The 16966-nt window shown below is 39.7% G+C and overlaps 1 protein-coding gene across 6 annotated transcripts in view; it reads right to left on the reverse strand.

Annotated features, from left to right (window-relative positions):
* Nucleotides 1–16966, reverse strand: part of RNASEH2B (ribonuclease H2 subunit B) — a 95380-nt gene that overhangs the window by 49075 nt on the left and 29339 nt on the right. For 5 of the 6 annotated variants that reach the window (XM_069063613.1, XM_069063607.1, XM_069063609.1 and 2 more), the window contains exons 3-5: nucleotides 16741–16848; nucleotides 11739–11815; nucleotides 7443–7560 (exon numbers count right to left, since the gene is read on the reverse strand). In XM_069063613.1, the coding sequence (XP_068919714.1) occupies nucleotides 7443–7560; nucleotides 11739–11815; nucleotides 16741–16848 (303 nt within the window). The remainder of the gene's footprint in view (nucleotides 1–7442; nucleotides 7561–11738; nucleotides 11816–16740; nucleotides 16849–16966) is intronic. The other variant, XM_069063611.1, reaches the window with a different exon arrangement.

The following is a 16966-nucleotide window of genomic DNA, read 5'->3' on the forward strand; positions in this document are numbered from 1 at the left end:
CTACCCAATTCCAAGCATACACACACAATTTTACTCATTTTGCAGTTATAAATACTAGAAACCAATAAAGGTAACAATCATGAGAGCTCTAGTCCGATGACAATTAATAGTATATATCTTTGCCTGTGTTTAAAATGCTATGCACATTTAATATCTGTGAGAGTTTATTGACTGAGTTTGATATTATGTATATATATTGAAAAATCTTTTCTCCCTAATGTGTCTGGTGCCTATAAAACTGGTCTAAAACATCTGGAAAGATTGGGCTTGAGAAATACAGATGGAATACAAGTGGGACTACAATTAAATAATATGTTCAGCATTCGGGTAATTGTTATGTAGACTTGGAAGTTTCCCTGATGTATTGTTGAACAAACTGCCTAAAGCATATTTTAACATCTATTTTCTCAACATTTTCCATAACTCACAAACTCATATGGTCTCTTTTTCCCCCCTGCCTTCCGGGAATACAAAGCTTGGCAACATTACTTGGTTTGTTTAATCAGGTAAGATTTCTTGGCTCTTCATATTAATCACATCAGACAAGATCACAGTACAGCTTTTGCCTCAGCAATATGAAACAAAATGTCACACTCCAGAGCAGAAGGCTATAACCCTCTATTAATCCTTTCCATTGTCATTTTTCCACCGTATGTGAAACTTGTTTGGCAAGAACCCCTCTCTGTTCCCCCAGATCTAGTGAACAGGGACACATCATTTCCTTCACTAATAAAGCAGGTGATGGGAAGGTCATTGCCATCATCACTCAGGACAAAACCACTGTGGCTCTGTCTTTTTCATCAGACACAAAAAGCAGAGAAAGAAAGAGAGGAGTTTTCACAGTCCTAAACAAATTTAATACAAATCCTTGGTGTCCTAGCCCTGGGAGACAACATTTGGAGGTTAATTTCAGAATAGCTAGTTTGGGGATTAAGTAGCAATAGTTATATATTGTGTCTAGACAATCACCTGCAGAGACTTACACTGTTCCTTATTTATCGAGTTGGCTGTCCTGTAATAAACATTCTCTTTCTGGTCACTCAAAAGTTTTTTGTCTAGAAGGTCTGGGACATAGATTCATCAGGGAGTGTAACAAAACATAACTAAAGAATGAGGGTTTTAAATGTCAGTGTAGAAACTTAGCGATAACACTTCCAAAAGAGAATATGAAATGGTTCCTTTGAAAATTATCTATTAACATTTATTTGAAGCCACCATTCTCTCTGGGCATTAATCCTGTGAATTTAAAGAGATAGGTCCTAGGTGTATCACAACAAAGAGGAAGACAAAGAGAGACAGATATACATACACACGTGTACACACACACACAATGCTCCAGTGAAGACACATCCAGAAGATTGGAAAGTGGAACCCTGGCTGACAAGCTGTAATACTTAAGGACACACCTACGGTAGCAGGGCAGCTATTATTAGGTCTCAGTTATCATCTCCAGGTTGGCTGATTGGCGCTGTCCTCTTTTCTTGAAGAAGAGGCCCAAAACAACATCACTATGTTAGGGTCGAGTTTCAATGTGTCTGACTGTGGCCGATCAGACCAATACAAGCTTGGAACGCTCTACCACAGGTCGGGCACACATAGTCCATGTGAGCATTTGGGGTGGATACTCCAGATTTGAACATCTTGCATTTCCTTTGAGCTGTTTCAATTCCGCTTTGCTCAGAGAGCACAGCACCTTCTCTGAGGTGGGCACACCATGCTGAGCTGCCCTGTGCCAGTGTCTCCCATGTCACACAATCACTTCCAAGGTTCTTAAGAGAGACCTTGAGAGTGCTCCCGTATTGCTTTTTCTGACCACCATGTGAGTGCTTGCCTCGTGTGAGTTCTCTATAAAACAGTCTTTTTGGCAAGTGTACGTTTTTCATTTGAACAACGTGGCCAGCCCATTGGAGTGTTGCACTCTCTGAAGCAGAGTTTGAATGCTTGGCAGTTTAGACTGAGTAAGGACCTCAGTGTCTGGTACCTTAATCTGCCAGGTGATCTTCAGAATCTTCCTGAGACAATTCAAATGGAAGCCATTCAGTTTCCTGGCGTGGCGCTGGCAGACTGTCCAGATTTCACAGGCACACAATGATGAGGTCACAGCACAGTGGCTCTGTAGACCTTCAGTCTGGTAGTCAGGCTAGCACCTCTTCTCTCCTATACTTTCCTTGAGAGCCTCCCAAACACTGCGTTAGCTCTGGGAATGCGTGTGTCAACCACATTATCAATACGCACATCCCTGGAAAGTACACTGCCAAGGTAAGTGAACTTATCCGCAGCATTCAGAACTTCTCCATTTGCTGTAACCAAAGGTTCCATGTATGGACGGTGTGGTGGTGGCTGAGGGAGCACCTGTGTTTTCTTGGTGTTAATTGGTAGGCCAAAATTAGCACAAACAGCAAAGTATGCAGCAAAGAAAAAATTCATACTTTGTTGCATCTCAGCTTCAGAGACTGCATTGAGTGCACAATCATATGCAAACAGAAAATCATGCACCAACACTCCCTCTACTTTGGTCTTGGCTTGCAACCTTTTCAAACTGAAGAATTTGCCATTGGTGCGGTGGCTGACCTTGATGCCATGTTCATTCTCATTGAAAGCATTTGACAACATGGCTGAAAACATCATGTTAAAAAGCATGGGAGCAAGCACACAGCCTTGTTTCACTCCTCTGGTAACTGGGAAAGCAAGAGAGCATTGACCTTCATCCAGAACGCAGGCAAGCATGCCTGATGCTGATGAACTTCTCTGGGCAACCAAATTTTGACGTAATTTTCCATAAGCCCTCATGACTAATAGTATTAAGAGGCCTTGGTCAGATCTACAAATGTTGTATACAGACCTCTCTCCTGCTCCTGGCATTTCTCCTGGACTTTTTAGGCAGCAAACCATATCAACTATTCCTTGGCCCTTTCTGAAGCCTATCTCTATGCAGAAAATCTCCAGATCTCCAGATTCAGACTTAGATTCATTGCTTGTATCTAGTGGATAGCCAGATATCCTATAGGCTATATCAAGTTCCCATATCTAAAACACAACTAATGATCTTTACTCCAAACTGTCTCCTCTTCTCAACTCTCCAATCACTGCTGAGGCTAGCCCCATCCTCCCATTCACGCAGGCCTACAAACCTGGAGTGAGTCATTCTCAGTCACCTTTACTCCCCAGGTCCAATCGGGTGCCTAGTCTTGTCATTTCTACCTTGAGGACAGCCCTCACGTATGTCCCCTTCTCTTCACTAATATAAGCCACACTAGTATACAAACACTTACCACCCCACCCCCTGGATTATTATAAAAGTCTGCTGGCTTGTCTTCCTGCCTCAAGTCTCTCCCAATTATAAACCATCCATCTTTCACTCAGTTGCCAAAATGATTTTCCTAAAGCAAAGCTCTGACCATATCATCCCTCGGGGCAACAAACCCCAATAATTCCATTTCACCTCTGGTTTCAAATATAAAGTCTTTCTGTTAGCATTTTGTTGGCCTTTCAAAACTGATCACATATTGGCAGTTTAGACTGAGTAAGGACCTCGGTGTCTGGTACCTTCCCAGTCTCCTGACACTGCCTCACCTCCACACACTCTATAATCCAGTTACAAGAACTTACTTGCAGTATCTCTATGTCCTATTTCCCTGGGTGCTCCTCATGCCTACAAGTTACCCTGCTTTGCTTCAAGACTGAGCTTGAATCACATCTTCTGCAGGAGCAGCCAATAAACTGTGCCTTCCCTACCAACATTACCTCTCAGCTACTCTACATATATCTTGAGTGCACATTTTTTTATAGTCTCTCCCTCATTAGCCTGTTACTTCCTTGAGAGCAAAGAAAGTGTCTTTGCCTTTCTTCCCCCCCCCCCCCCAGCATTCAGCAAAGTTCCTGGAATACAGTTAGTGTTTAATAAATGTGTTGACTAACTATAATTATGTGTATGTATACCTATTATGTAGATACAGGAAAAGAAATTCTGTGAAAGTTTGTCTTAAGTAAAATTCACTGTGTTTCAATCATAAGGGAAGAGGGTAGGAATTTTTTTTTTCAGAAAAATTCCTTAGAAATACTAACTATGGCAAAAAGAAACCATTTTGTTTTCTATGCTACTATGAAATTCAACACATTTACAACCCTTTAAAAAACAGCAGAACAAGACTGATAAAAAGACCATATAACTCACCTTAATGACAATGGTCCATATAACTGAAAAGTTTGAATGACACTCAAAATTACTTATTTGAACTGGACATCACTTTAACCCTGTTATCAGGTCAGGATAATTCTTGGTCAAAGAATTGTTCTCCATTATTTTACTTTCACTGCAGACTATAAATTGCCATCTTTAATGTTATAAATTATATTCAGAACTCCCCTCTCCTTTCCCCCCCGACCTTTCTTCCCTTCCTGCATGAAGACAAAACACAGAGTAGTTGGACTTAAATTTTATACAATAACATACACAGTTCTCTAGAGGTCTTTGTAGTTTCTTCCTGTGAACAAAGCCCTCCTTTAAAACAGGGTTTCTTGTGGTTCTTAATCAGTGTGTATGAGTTTGTTTTTAAAAAATTTATATATGCACATACATATATATGTAGACAGGTATAGGTAGATAGAGATATAAAAACCATTTTTCAATATACTTGGTTTTCTCTAAAATCCTACTCTATTTTATTTTATATATTTAAAATCATTATTCTAAGGCGGAGTTCATAGGCTTCATCAGATTGCCAAAGGGGTCCAAGACACACACAAAATGCTTAAGAGTCATACTCTAAAGGAATGGAATCTTTTTTTTTTTGCTTTTTTGGAGGGCAGTTGGGGTTAAGTAACTTGCCCAAGGTAACACAGCTAGTTTTTAGTGTGGCTGTGAAGTGTCTGAGGCCGGAACCAAACTCAGGTCCTCCCGACTCCAGGGCCAGCACTTTACTTGATGAGCCACCTAGCCGCCCCCAGGAATGGAATCTTTATATCCTAAAATGAGGCTTAGAGAAAAAAAAGAAAGATCTTCCTTGCCTGACTGAAGTAACAGTCTGGGCATCAAAACACATATAAGCACTCTCATATAAACATTTTTTCTCATTTGCGTTTTGACATGGAACATAAACAGGAGAGGTATTTTTATTTAGGTAAAGTCTGATACACTTGGAGAGCCTCCTGAGAGATAGATTTTGTGCCAGGCATGTCTCAAGAGAATAAGTGGCTGCTGTCAGGCACAGCATCCTAAAGGAGAGAAGTGTTCTTCCAAGAAGAGCAAACAAGATATATGCAGGGCACGCAGCCTAACAGGAGTCCAAACTAAGCTCTGAGAATCTCTATTTTGTTTACACTGATAAGGTTTCTTAAAATCAAGGATTAAACACAGGCAGTGCTGGAGGTAAGGGAGATTAGTTAGAAAGAAAGAACACAAAGTTAGGTTTCAGATAATGATTCCCTCTGCCAGACCTTAAGACGTGCCAAGGGCACAGGGTGGACAATGGAAGGAAGAAGGGACTGGGGAACGTCTTGGTTTGGGATACCAGTAATTCATGAGCCAATGATCTCCACGAGATCACAGCTAGTCTAAGAGACCTCAAAGGTCATTTAGTCTCTGGGTCACAACCCTGAAAGGTCTGGCAACAATAAAAGGTTTCTGAATGACCAAAAATTACTTAAAAATCAAACACGTAATGAATCTGAGGTGTTTCTGGCAGTGCCTGCTGCATCATCATCTTCACTCCAGCCTTGGTTCAGAGCACAAAGCAGGAGCACTCTGCACTGCACATGCCCTCAGGTCACACAACATCAATGGAAATGCAAGTGGAAAAAGTTTAAACAGCCTGGATCCAGTCTAATCCCCTTACTTTACAGAGGAGAGAACTGAACACCTCCCCACCTCCACTGGAGGCTGAGTGACTTGCCCAAGTTCACCCAGGGGAGCCTCAGAGGCAAGATTTGAAACCAAATCCTCTGACTGCAGTGTGCTTTCCCCTGTACTCATTTCTCCAACAAGTTTAGAGAAATGTCAGATTTTTGTATTAGCAACTGCAGTCTCGTGCAATTCGTTATTTGAATTTTCAACTTGTGTTAACTTTTTAAAAATTAAGACAACCAGTAATTTTCCTTCATTATCTCAGTTTTCAAAACAGTCATTTAGAGCAGCCCTATGTCTCAGCCACAAATAAGCCTGTTGTTTCTCCCAAATACTGGATAAGGAAAAAAATAAGTCTTTTTTCATGAAATTACTTTGATAAAGGCTTAGAGCTACGTACTACCTCAGATCTACAAATGGAATTCCAAATTTAGCCAAAAAGGAATTTAGTAGGCACCTTGAAGATAGGGTGCAATTAATGTAGTTCTCTTCTTTCCAATCACTGGCCAAGAGTTCCCAGAGCCAACACTTGCCTGGTCCCAAAAGAATTGTCCCAGTTGGCCCAACTTTCTCTGACCCTGGCTTCCAAGTGACTGTAGCTCCCATTCTGCCTGCCCACAATTAACCATGACAGAGAAACAAACCAAGCTTAAAACATCTAAAAACAGGTATATCATGGAGCCCCAATGTTAAACTGATATGCCATTGATACAAGGGCCTCCAGGGCCATTCAATAAGCTAAAACGTTTGGAGTGCAGCAAAGGTTTCTAGAAATACTGCGTTACCACTGCCAACAGGCATATGTATGTGTTTTTAATTTAAAAAAAAATTTAAGTGGATTGGACAATAAGGAATGGTGGCATACTCGAGTGTGTGTGTGCATGCGTGCGTGTGTGTGTGTAGGGGGTGATTAAGAGAGTTCACTTAAGGAATTTATTGGTGATAAACCCTAGCAATGGAAGATGGTCATACTTGATTAAAAAAACAAACAGCCTTCAAATGAAGGAACACAAAGAGGTTGGGGTTTTTTTTAGTGATATTTATATCTTACATTTGCATTCATTTTTAATTGTTCAATGTACATTCATGAAAGCTCACTTAATCCCCAGTGCAGTCTGTAAGTTAAGCAGAGTAGAAACTATTATCCTATTTTGCAGAATAAGAAAGTGGGCCCCAAAGACATAAAATGACCTAACTAGCTAGTTAGTGACAAAACTGGAACTGGAAACTAGGTCTTTTGATCCCCAGACCTTTGGAGACACCAGACCCCAGCACTTCCCAAAGGCCATATTGCTCGTCAAGAACAGTCTGATTATCAATGGAAAACCAACCTCTTGCCCATGATGAAAGAATTAGTAAAGGTTTCAAATGGAAACCCCTATGTCTAAGGACAGTTAACATTCAGATATTTAATGCCTGATTAAGCTACGAACCCTGAGTATCAATTAGATACCAAGTATAGAAGGTCTTGGGCCTCGAGGTAATGAGGTTCTTGACTCAAGTTAACAATTTCTGTTTTTATTATGTCAATAAAATGGTATTCCAAATGGTAATGACTAACTATAAGAGAGGGACTGACCACAGCTCCTAAATACTCTACCTTTTTCCTCTGTCACATGGTGAAGAAACGGTCTGAGTTTGGCACACTGCAACAACATGGAACAGTTAGGAAACTCTGCATCTGTCACAACCTGATCCAGTGGCTGAAACTTCCCTTGCTGAAAAAAAGATACATCAATGGGAAAACATGCATTACTGTCAACAAACAACCCTCCTCTCTCCCCAAAAAGGAGGAAAGAAATAATAATAATAAATTGTATTACTTTATGGCTGGCAGCCTTAAACTAAGGAGGCAAAGAGCCAGAGGTGCCACATAATGAATCTATAAATCGATTCCAGACTAACTATAAATAAAGCATTTTAAACATTATCTGCTTATGAAACACTATGACATAAAGTTAACCTACACAAAGTTATTCTATGCTCAAAAAACATAGAAACTCACTTAAAATGGGGGTGGAATGATGAAAGGGTTTGGGTCAGGGAGGGGGTAGAAGTAGAGGGGAGGGGACAGCTTTAGAGTGTGGCAGAGGGTTGGTTTACCCTGGTGAATTTCTGTCCACTGCTTTCTACACCCACAACCTGCTGGAGACAGGCCAACATCAGAACTTTCATTTGAGTTCTGATTTCCCCAGCATCCCAACTCCCTTTTCCATAAAGAGCCCCAAAGGACAAAAGTGGCTTATGAGAATATAGCCCTGACTTTTCACCTCTGGGAAGTCAGTTCCAGTTCAGCCTGAAGTCCTAAATGAAGTGTTTTTAGCACAGCCCAGGCAGCACTGCAGAGAGCAGGGCTCTCAAGCTGCCTCCTGATTTTGCCAGGCATCCAAACTCAAGACCATACAATACAACTTGTACACAAACTACAATATGAGCCTTTCCTTGCAGGAAAATTTCTAGGTGCATGCTGTCTCTGTCAGGACTACAAGGTATCTTAATTAAATATGATGTCAAAATCCCTTTAGGCAGAGCATTCAGAATCACAGACCACAAACAGCATTAGAATTAAAATGCATTTTTAGATCTAATCCCCAATTTACAGAAAAAGGAACCGAGGTCCCAAAAAATTATGTGATTTGCTCCCATTCACAATTAGTTAGGAGTAGAGTCAAGACTAAAATCCAGGTTTTCTTATTCGTAGTATACCAAGGATAACACCAAAATCAGCCATTCTTTAAAAAAAAAAAGACGTGAAGAATATACTACCATTACATACAAAACAAATAAATAATTTAGTTTTAAATGTAAAGAACATAATGAAAAGAGGTCCAGCTAGGTGGTAGAGTGGAAAAATTGCCAGGTCTGGAGTCAGGAAGACTCATCTTCATGAGTTCAAATCTGACCTCAGACACTTACCAGCTGTGTGACTCTGGGCAAGTCACTTAATACCATTTGCCTGTAAAATAAGCTAGAGAAGGAAATACCAAATGACTCCAGTATCTTTGCCAAGAAAACCCCAAATGGAGTCACAAAGAGTCAGACATGACTGAAAAACGAATAAACAAATAACTGAATAATCAAAAGAAAACAAAAGAAGATTAAAAAGGTGAGCATAGTGAAGGGGCTGTCATATGAAAATTAGGCTTGCAGAGATATATTTTTATGTCCTAATATCCACAGGCCCAGAGACCTGGACTAAAATTAGGTACACAGACCCGCAGTACATGATCCCTTCTGAAATGGTTTCCATTTCTTCCCACTTTACTAATATGACAAGATACATGAAGTTTGCCAAAATCAATATTGGACTTGTGAGAATCTAGAGCATCACACAGTGGCTTTGCAGGAGCAGTGTGGTTTTCTATCCACCACATTCCCCTTTTCCTCTAGCTCTCCATTTCTGTTTTAGGGACAATTTCTTTTGAACCCTGAGATGCTGTTTTCCATTCTCATCTGCTAGACAGAAATATTAACAAAGGACTTCAATGGTTTGAAACAGGAATGCTCACTGACCCCTCTGTTAACCAGGGTAAGTTTTTCTCAGATTTCATGTTGTGAAGAACAGAGGTTGGAAATGCATTGGATTCAATGTCCTTCTCGTCATTCAAATGGAAAGTCTGGTTCTCAGAGGGCCAAAATCTTAAAGTGACTGGATTTCTATTCCAAGACCCCCATGTCTTTACATTTTGTTAGAATTAGCCAGAATTTTGAACACCAGACAACTAGAAGTTAATCTTCTGTGTGTATATATGTGGCCTACCACAGGTCAGGGTTGGAATACAATGCTATAATTAACTAATTTGTTCATTCTTATTTCCTTTACAGAAAAAAAAAATTGTAACATGAGAATTTGCTAATGTTTTGAATATAACATTAGCTACACTTGGGACTGTTGTGAAGAAAAGAGTTATTTTCACTTATGTCAAAATAATTTCTGCAATAGAAAACTAAAGGTTAACATTAGAAAAGATCCTTATCACACTTTCCACTAACAAATGGAAAAAAAAGTTACATCCAAGAACCATTTTTATTTCTAAAATGAAATCAATTCTTTTTACTATTAACTACAAACATTTTTGCTAAAGGACTATCACATAAAGATGGCTTGGGAGAGTGTTACTAGATAAAAATGTATGCGCCTTTTGCATCTTCCATCTCATGTAGCAAAAACAGGGAAAATCCATTTTAAAGATGGGTGAGGGAATAAGTATTTCTATAATGCCTACTAAGTGGCAGGTACTATTCTAACCACTTTTTATAGACATTATCTCATTTGATCCTCACAATAACCCCAGGCGGGTGCTCTTATTATCCCCATTTTACAGTTGAGGAAACTGAGGCAAGGAGAAGGCAAATAATTTCCCCAGGGTCACATAGCTAAGTGTTTAAAGTTGAATTTGAACTCGGGTCTTCCTGATTTCCAGGCCCAGAACTTTAAGCACTACGCCAACCAGCTGCCTCTTTTTAAAAGTCATAAAAGCTAGGGATCTTCAATGGCTTTCAAACTTAATTCACGTTATTTGGGTCACCTGAAATTTCTATTTTTCCCCTAAGGACAGCCTAGGAGAAGGGCTCCTATATAGCAGAAAGGCATCTTCTTTGCCTTACTGCTTGCCTGCCCTAATCCCAAAAGCTCCTGTTACCTATTAGATCAGGAGAAAGGATGACAGTTACATAGTAAAATCTCACTAATTCAGACTAACTGGGAAATGTGCAGAAAGGGAAAGGTCAGAGCGGCTAGATGGTGCAGTGAGTAGAGAGCCAGATCTGGAGTCAGGAGGACCTGAATTCAAATCTGACCTCAAGACACTTAACACACACACACACTAGCCATGTGACCACACCCCAATTGCCCTCGGAAAAAAAGAGCAAAAAAAAAAAAGGGAAAGGTCATTCTGTATTAGTATAAAGGTCGTTTTTTTTTAAGGAGGGGGTGGTGGTGGTGGAAGGAGATTTCATTATTTTCAAGTGGTCCCAGAAACCTGAACTAAATCTTAAAAGGAGAGGAAGCTCTAAGGAGAAAGAGGTGTTTTAATAAAGAGCTAAGACTCACTTTTATTTTTTCTTTTTGGAGGGGAACTGGAGTTAAGTGATTTGCCCAAAGTCACACGGCTAGAAAGTGTGTCGAGTGTCTGAGGCCAGATTTGAACTCAGGTTCTCCTGACTCCAGGGCCGGTGCTCTATTCACTGTGCCACCCTGGCCACCCTAAAACTCACTTTCAATCATATTAATTGTTTACACCCAAAACATTTTATGCTCTTGAGAAGTTACAATTTCAGTGAGATAATTAGCTGGTTTTAGAAAGACTCTTTTCCTTGATGAAAGAAAGAAAATGTCAGTTCAGCCTTGATGGAATGATCACAAATGTCAAATGAGTGACCCCAACCAAAGAGGCTTTAAAATACAAGCATCAGTTAAGGTATCCCACCTCTACAAATGCTTCCTGAATCTCCATTCCTTCTACTGACTCCCAGAGAGTCTGAGGCACAGGTGAGAAAGTGAGTTTCTCTTTTCCTTGCTGAATTCTCCCCAAGGACGCTGTTATTTTCTTGACATCTAAATCATACTTCTTCAAGTCTAACAAGTGTTTTATAAAAAAATTTCACTGCTTAGTCCTTATAGGACTCTAGTGGGGGTACACAAAGAGGTGAAAGTGGGTTGCTAAAGGTCACATAGCAAGTTAGTGGCTGAGGCTGGATTAAAACTCAGGCCCTGGGGGCTCTGAGGTATGAATTTGTCCCAGAGCACATGCTGTACATTTTTATGATGGTGAAATTAAATCTGAAGTTTTTGGAAACTACATTTTGGAATAATTAAAAGAGGAGGGGGGTGGGGTAGAAAAGAGCATTGTAATCTTTCCCTTAACCATTCAGTGCCCCAAACTGGGAAACATACCTCTTTCTCAGCCTTTATAAGGTAGTACAGAATCATAAACAAAGGGTCCATTGGTGTTACAAGTAAAAGGCGACCATCTGAAGATTGAAAAGGGAAAAAAGAAATTAAACACATTGAATTGCCAACTCTAGTATCTTAATCTTCAAGGTGAAAATGAGTCAATAAAGTATATACTTAAAGTCTTCCATGTTAAGCAGCAGTTCATAAATAAGCTAGTGACTCTGTATGATTCTGAACATGAAACATGTGGCACAAAAAGTCTGGGCCCCCTCAAAAAAAAAAATGTTTCTTCTGTGTGTGTAAAGCCAAGCCTATTGAAATTTATTGTTAATTTTCCATTTACTTCCTTAAAAAATCACTTTCTACAGAGGCAAGGTCAAAAAAATTTAAACAAAAAAAAAAACCCCCAACAAAACCAGGCCAGAATGGCAGAACTCATGTTACCAAACAAATATCGAAAGACTGAGGCAAGGGGATTGGTCCATAAAGTGGCCATAACCTATGATTCACTGAGCTTCTGAAGGTAAGGGAAACTAAGCAGAACAGCAGCATCACACAGTGGAACACCATGGTTTCACTGGCAGATTCATGTTGAGCCAGTGGTTAAGTGCTACATAGAAAGTAGTAGTTAGCCTTCTACTACTTCTACTAGCTACAGAGAAAGAAAGTTAACCTTCACTCCGACCTGCCAAGGCAGCAAAAACACAATGGAAGAAAATGGTAGAGACATTTCCAAAGCACAATAACCTATGATATAGGGCATAAACAAACAAGGACATTTTCTGTAAGTCGCCTCTTTTAGTGACAGAACCCTCCAAGGACAGGCAATCAAAGCAGAGACAAATCCAATACCTTAACCTTGCATGCAACTTCTCCTGTAATGACTGCATCTTTCCCCAAACACCCTAAACTCATGAAAACGCTATAGCAAAGAGAATGAAATCACACAGAACTCATCCACTGTTCCATGGGTGGAAGCTTTGGTACCAGCAAATCAATGGGAAAGTGTCAGGATGGAATTATCTGGGGTTCTTAACTGCCTTTGTAGCCTGAACCCCTTTGGCAGGCAGGTGAAGCCTATGGACCCCTTCTCAGAATGATGTTTTCAAAGGCACAAAATAAAAAACATTGGATTAAAAAGGAAATTAATTGTATTGAAATGTAGCAACAATATTTTTTTAAGTTCATGGATGTTTCTAATAAAAAGAAAAATATATGTAGACACTCCCCCCCACACATGGATCAATGTGCCCACACGTTTATATGCACATGCATGTATACATCACATACATTTATCTATACATACACGTGTGTTTATGTATGTGACCTGTCTGTATATACACATGCATGTATGAATCTGTAAGTATATATATACACATACACATGGGGTATCCCAAAAGTCTCAATGAATTTTAAACTGCACAGAGACTTCTGGGACACGCTATTTGTTTCTGTGTATGTGGATCCATTTTACAGTAAGCAAGAAACTTAAGGAAAGAATTTCATACTTTGGCACTGCCTGATTCTTCAAAAAAATCTGGAAAAACGGCTTATAAAAATAACCTTATCAGGAGCACTAAGTTTATTTTACATATGGCATCCACTATATTCAAAAATTAGGAACAGGTTTTCCAGCCTGAAAACAAAATCCAGGTGGCCAGTCCTCAGAACAGCTATTTCTTCAGGGGAAAGAAAGAAAAAGAAGAAGGAAAAAAGGAAAGAAGCAAAACAGAAAAGGAAGGAAGAGAAAGAGTAAGACAGACAGAGACAGAGAGAGGTTTGAAAAATGGTTAATGCACTCCAAATGATCTCATTGTCATTTCAGTTGTGTCCAACTCTTTGTAACCCTATTTGGGGTTTTCTTGGCAAAGATTCTGGAGTGGTTTGCCACTTCCTTCTCCAGCTCATTTTACAGATGATGAAACTGAGGCGAGCAGGGCTAAGTGACTTGCCCAGTGACTGTCACACAGCTAGTAAGCGTCTGAGGCCAGATTAGAACTCAGGAAAATGAGTCTTTCTGACTCTAGGACTGGCACTCTATCCTGCCTACCTACCACCTAGTTGGCCTTCCAAATGATCACCTCCTCCTTTTTGAGCCTGTTTAGTTTCATTCTGGATATCAATGTCTCTTTTCAACAAAATTCAGCCGCAGGTAGCTGTTGTCTGAAGTAGACCCCCGAATGTATGACTGAATGAACTGTATTCCATGAAGCAGCAATCACCACAGTATGCTTTTTCTGCTTGTTTCACAAAGACAAAATTCTTCTCTCATGCTCAGGGATAAACCACCAGAATTTTACTGACTCCATGCAACTCTGAATCTCAACTTCTACTGAAGTATATTGTGGGTTAGTAAAACAAAAGATGTGGCCTTCAATGGATTGCCAGCAATCAAATGTCCCCTTATCACGGCTCTAGAATAGGGCTTCTTAACCAATGGGCCCAAAGGTCCATAAATAGATTTTAGGGGTTGATAACCTCAGATAAGGAAAAAAAAGTACATCTTTATTTCAAGATAATTGGTTTCCTTCGCAATTCTAAGCATTTCACTTTATATGTTTAAAATATTATTCTAAGAAAGAGATATTATTATTCTGCCAAAGGGGTCTGTGACACCACACACAGTTAAGAACCTTTGCTCTAGAAAGAAGTCAAGATCTTAAGATCATAGATCAGCGCAGAAAGGCAACTTAAAGTCCACTGAGTCTGATACTCATTTCATGAGTGATGAAACAGAGATACAAAGAGGTGACTTACTTGCCCAGCGTCCCATAGCTAGCAAGCGTCTGAGGTGGGATTTGAACCTAGGCTTTGCTAACTCTCAGTCCAGTATTCTGCCTATTAGGCCATGATAACTCCTGAAATCCAGTCTTTCTTGCTAGTAATTTGGGAGTACTCTAGGTAGGCAAGGAGAACAGAGGGCTGAGCAGAGAAAACGTTCTCTGGTAAGAATGAAGAGACAGGCAAGAAGACAAAGAGACACATATGCTAACTTCTTAAACACCAAAATTTACTTCTTAGCTTACTTTGCCTCTTCTCCTCATTCTCTATCCCCTCCCCTTTTCTAATTAAAGACTGTCTGGCTTTTAGTAAAGACTGACCCATGAAGAAGGCAGAGGAGAGGCTGAACTCTTCCAACATTCCCCTCCAAGCAACTTTAAAATAAATCCTCAAATCAAAGTTTTAGTGGCAAAGCCAACAGAAGGTCACAGTGAGACATTTTTCTGACATGGGACAACTCAGGAGGTTGTCTGGAAAGGTCTGTGACACCCGAGCAGAGGCCAGCCAAGAGCACAGCAACAGCACCAGCAGCCTTGGAGGTGGCTGTACCAGCAGCAGCAGCTTCAAGAGCTCTCAGCCCAGAGACAGTAAGGGGGTTGAACAACTGGTCAGAAACAGATTACAAGGGACCTTTTGGTGGCACTGATTGGCAACTCTACGGCCCATATACAACTCTGGATCACAGTTCCAGGGTGAAAAAGAACATTGGTAGTCAGTCACAAGGGAGAAAGGGCCCTGGTTGAAGTTCCAAGGTAGAGGGGAGCACCCACCAGTGTTTGTGGGGAGCCGGTCAAAGAGTATGGACAGGCAGTTATCAGAAGAAGTAATCAAAGCTATCTATAGCCATGTTGAAAAAATGCTCTAATCACTACTGATTAGAGAAATGCAAATTAAAACAACTCTGAGGTTCCACCTCACATCTATCAGAAATGACAAAAGCTATCTTGTAGAAATGAATGATGTAAATCAGAAGTTAATAAAGCATTTGAAAAAAAAAGAAAAGAAATGACAAAAGCTAGAGGGGATGAGGGAAAATAGGTACACTAATAAAATGCTGGTGGACTTGTGAGCTGGTCCAGACATTTTAGAAAACTATCTAGAACTATGCCCAAAGGACTACATAGTCTTTGACCCAACAACACCATTAGTAGGTTTTGGTATCCCAAAAAGATCAAAGAAAAAGGAAAAGAACTATATGTACAAAAATATAACATTTTATATATACATACACCACTTTTGGTGGTGGCAAAGAATTGAAGACTGAGGGGATGCTCACCATTTGGGGAATGGCTGAACAAGCTACGGTGTATGATGTGATGGAATACCACTGTGCTATAAGACATGATGATGGGGTTGGTTTCAGAAAAAAAAACAAAAAACAAAAAAAAACATGGCAAGATCTATATGAACAGATGCAAAGTGAAATGAGAAGGACCAGGAGATCATTGTGCACAGTAAACAGCAATGTTGTAATGATGATCAACAGTGAAAGACTTGGCTACTCTGATAAATACAATAATGATCCAAGATAATTCCAAAGGATTTATGATGAAAAAATGCTATCCAGTTCCAGAGAGAACTAATGCATTCTGCATATAAATTATGTAATTTTCTCTCTCCCACTTTTTTTTGTGATATGGCTAATATGGGAAATATGTTTTGCATGATTTCACGTGTATAATTTATATCATTTTGCTTGCCTTCACAGTGGGTAGAAGGGAAAGAAAGAATTTAGGACTCAAGATTTAATAAGAAAAGACTGTTAAAAATAACTAATTTTTTTAAGTTGAAAAAGACTGACCCATCACATTAAGTAAAGGTGAGTTTTAATCCTTCCTCACCCCACATCCCACCCCCAAGAATTGCTTAGTATTTCTTATATACATGTTCTAAAGGAAAGGTTACTAAATCATTGATACTCTTGCAAGTGAGAGACTAAACATGTTTCCATGAACATAATGGTGTGTCCTCATGCTACTCAGATAGGCTATACTTCTGACCAACTGATGGCAAATTTCTAGCTTCAAAAGGCAGTTAAGATACATAGATATTAGTCAAAATGTGTTCAATATTCTGTCTCCCTTTCCTATAAATTGAGCTAACTGATGAACAAGTTAGGCTATGCATTGGCCAGACTCTTCCACAGCTACACATTCAAATGAAGAAATAAGGTAACCTTAGATTCTTAGGGTGGAGGGGAGGCATGCACCATATAACTCACCATGTTGAACTGTTTGACCTATAAACCAAGAATGGTACTCTTCATGAAAAGCTTTTACTTCAAACAGCTGTTGCACATTGGTATCGAACAAGTAAAGGGCTGCTTCCCCTGTTAAAAGAAATCTGTTTTGTATTTGTAAGTTTTCACAAAAATCAAGACTGCCCCAATGGTTCTGAGGAATTCCTAATATGTACGTCAACATACATAGATACTTTCTCTATAAACT

Source organism: Petaurus breviceps, unplaced genomic scaffold (genome assembly GCF_028583685.1).
Source record: "Petaurus breviceps papuanus isolate PSGF00001 unplaced genomic scaffold, PetGlider_PUasm1.0 90594, whole genome shotgun sequence".
In the NCBI taxonomy this organism is placed as follows: domain Eukaryota; kingdom Metazoa; phylum Chordata; class Mammalia; order Diprotodontia; family Petauridae; genus Petaurus; species Petaurus breviceps.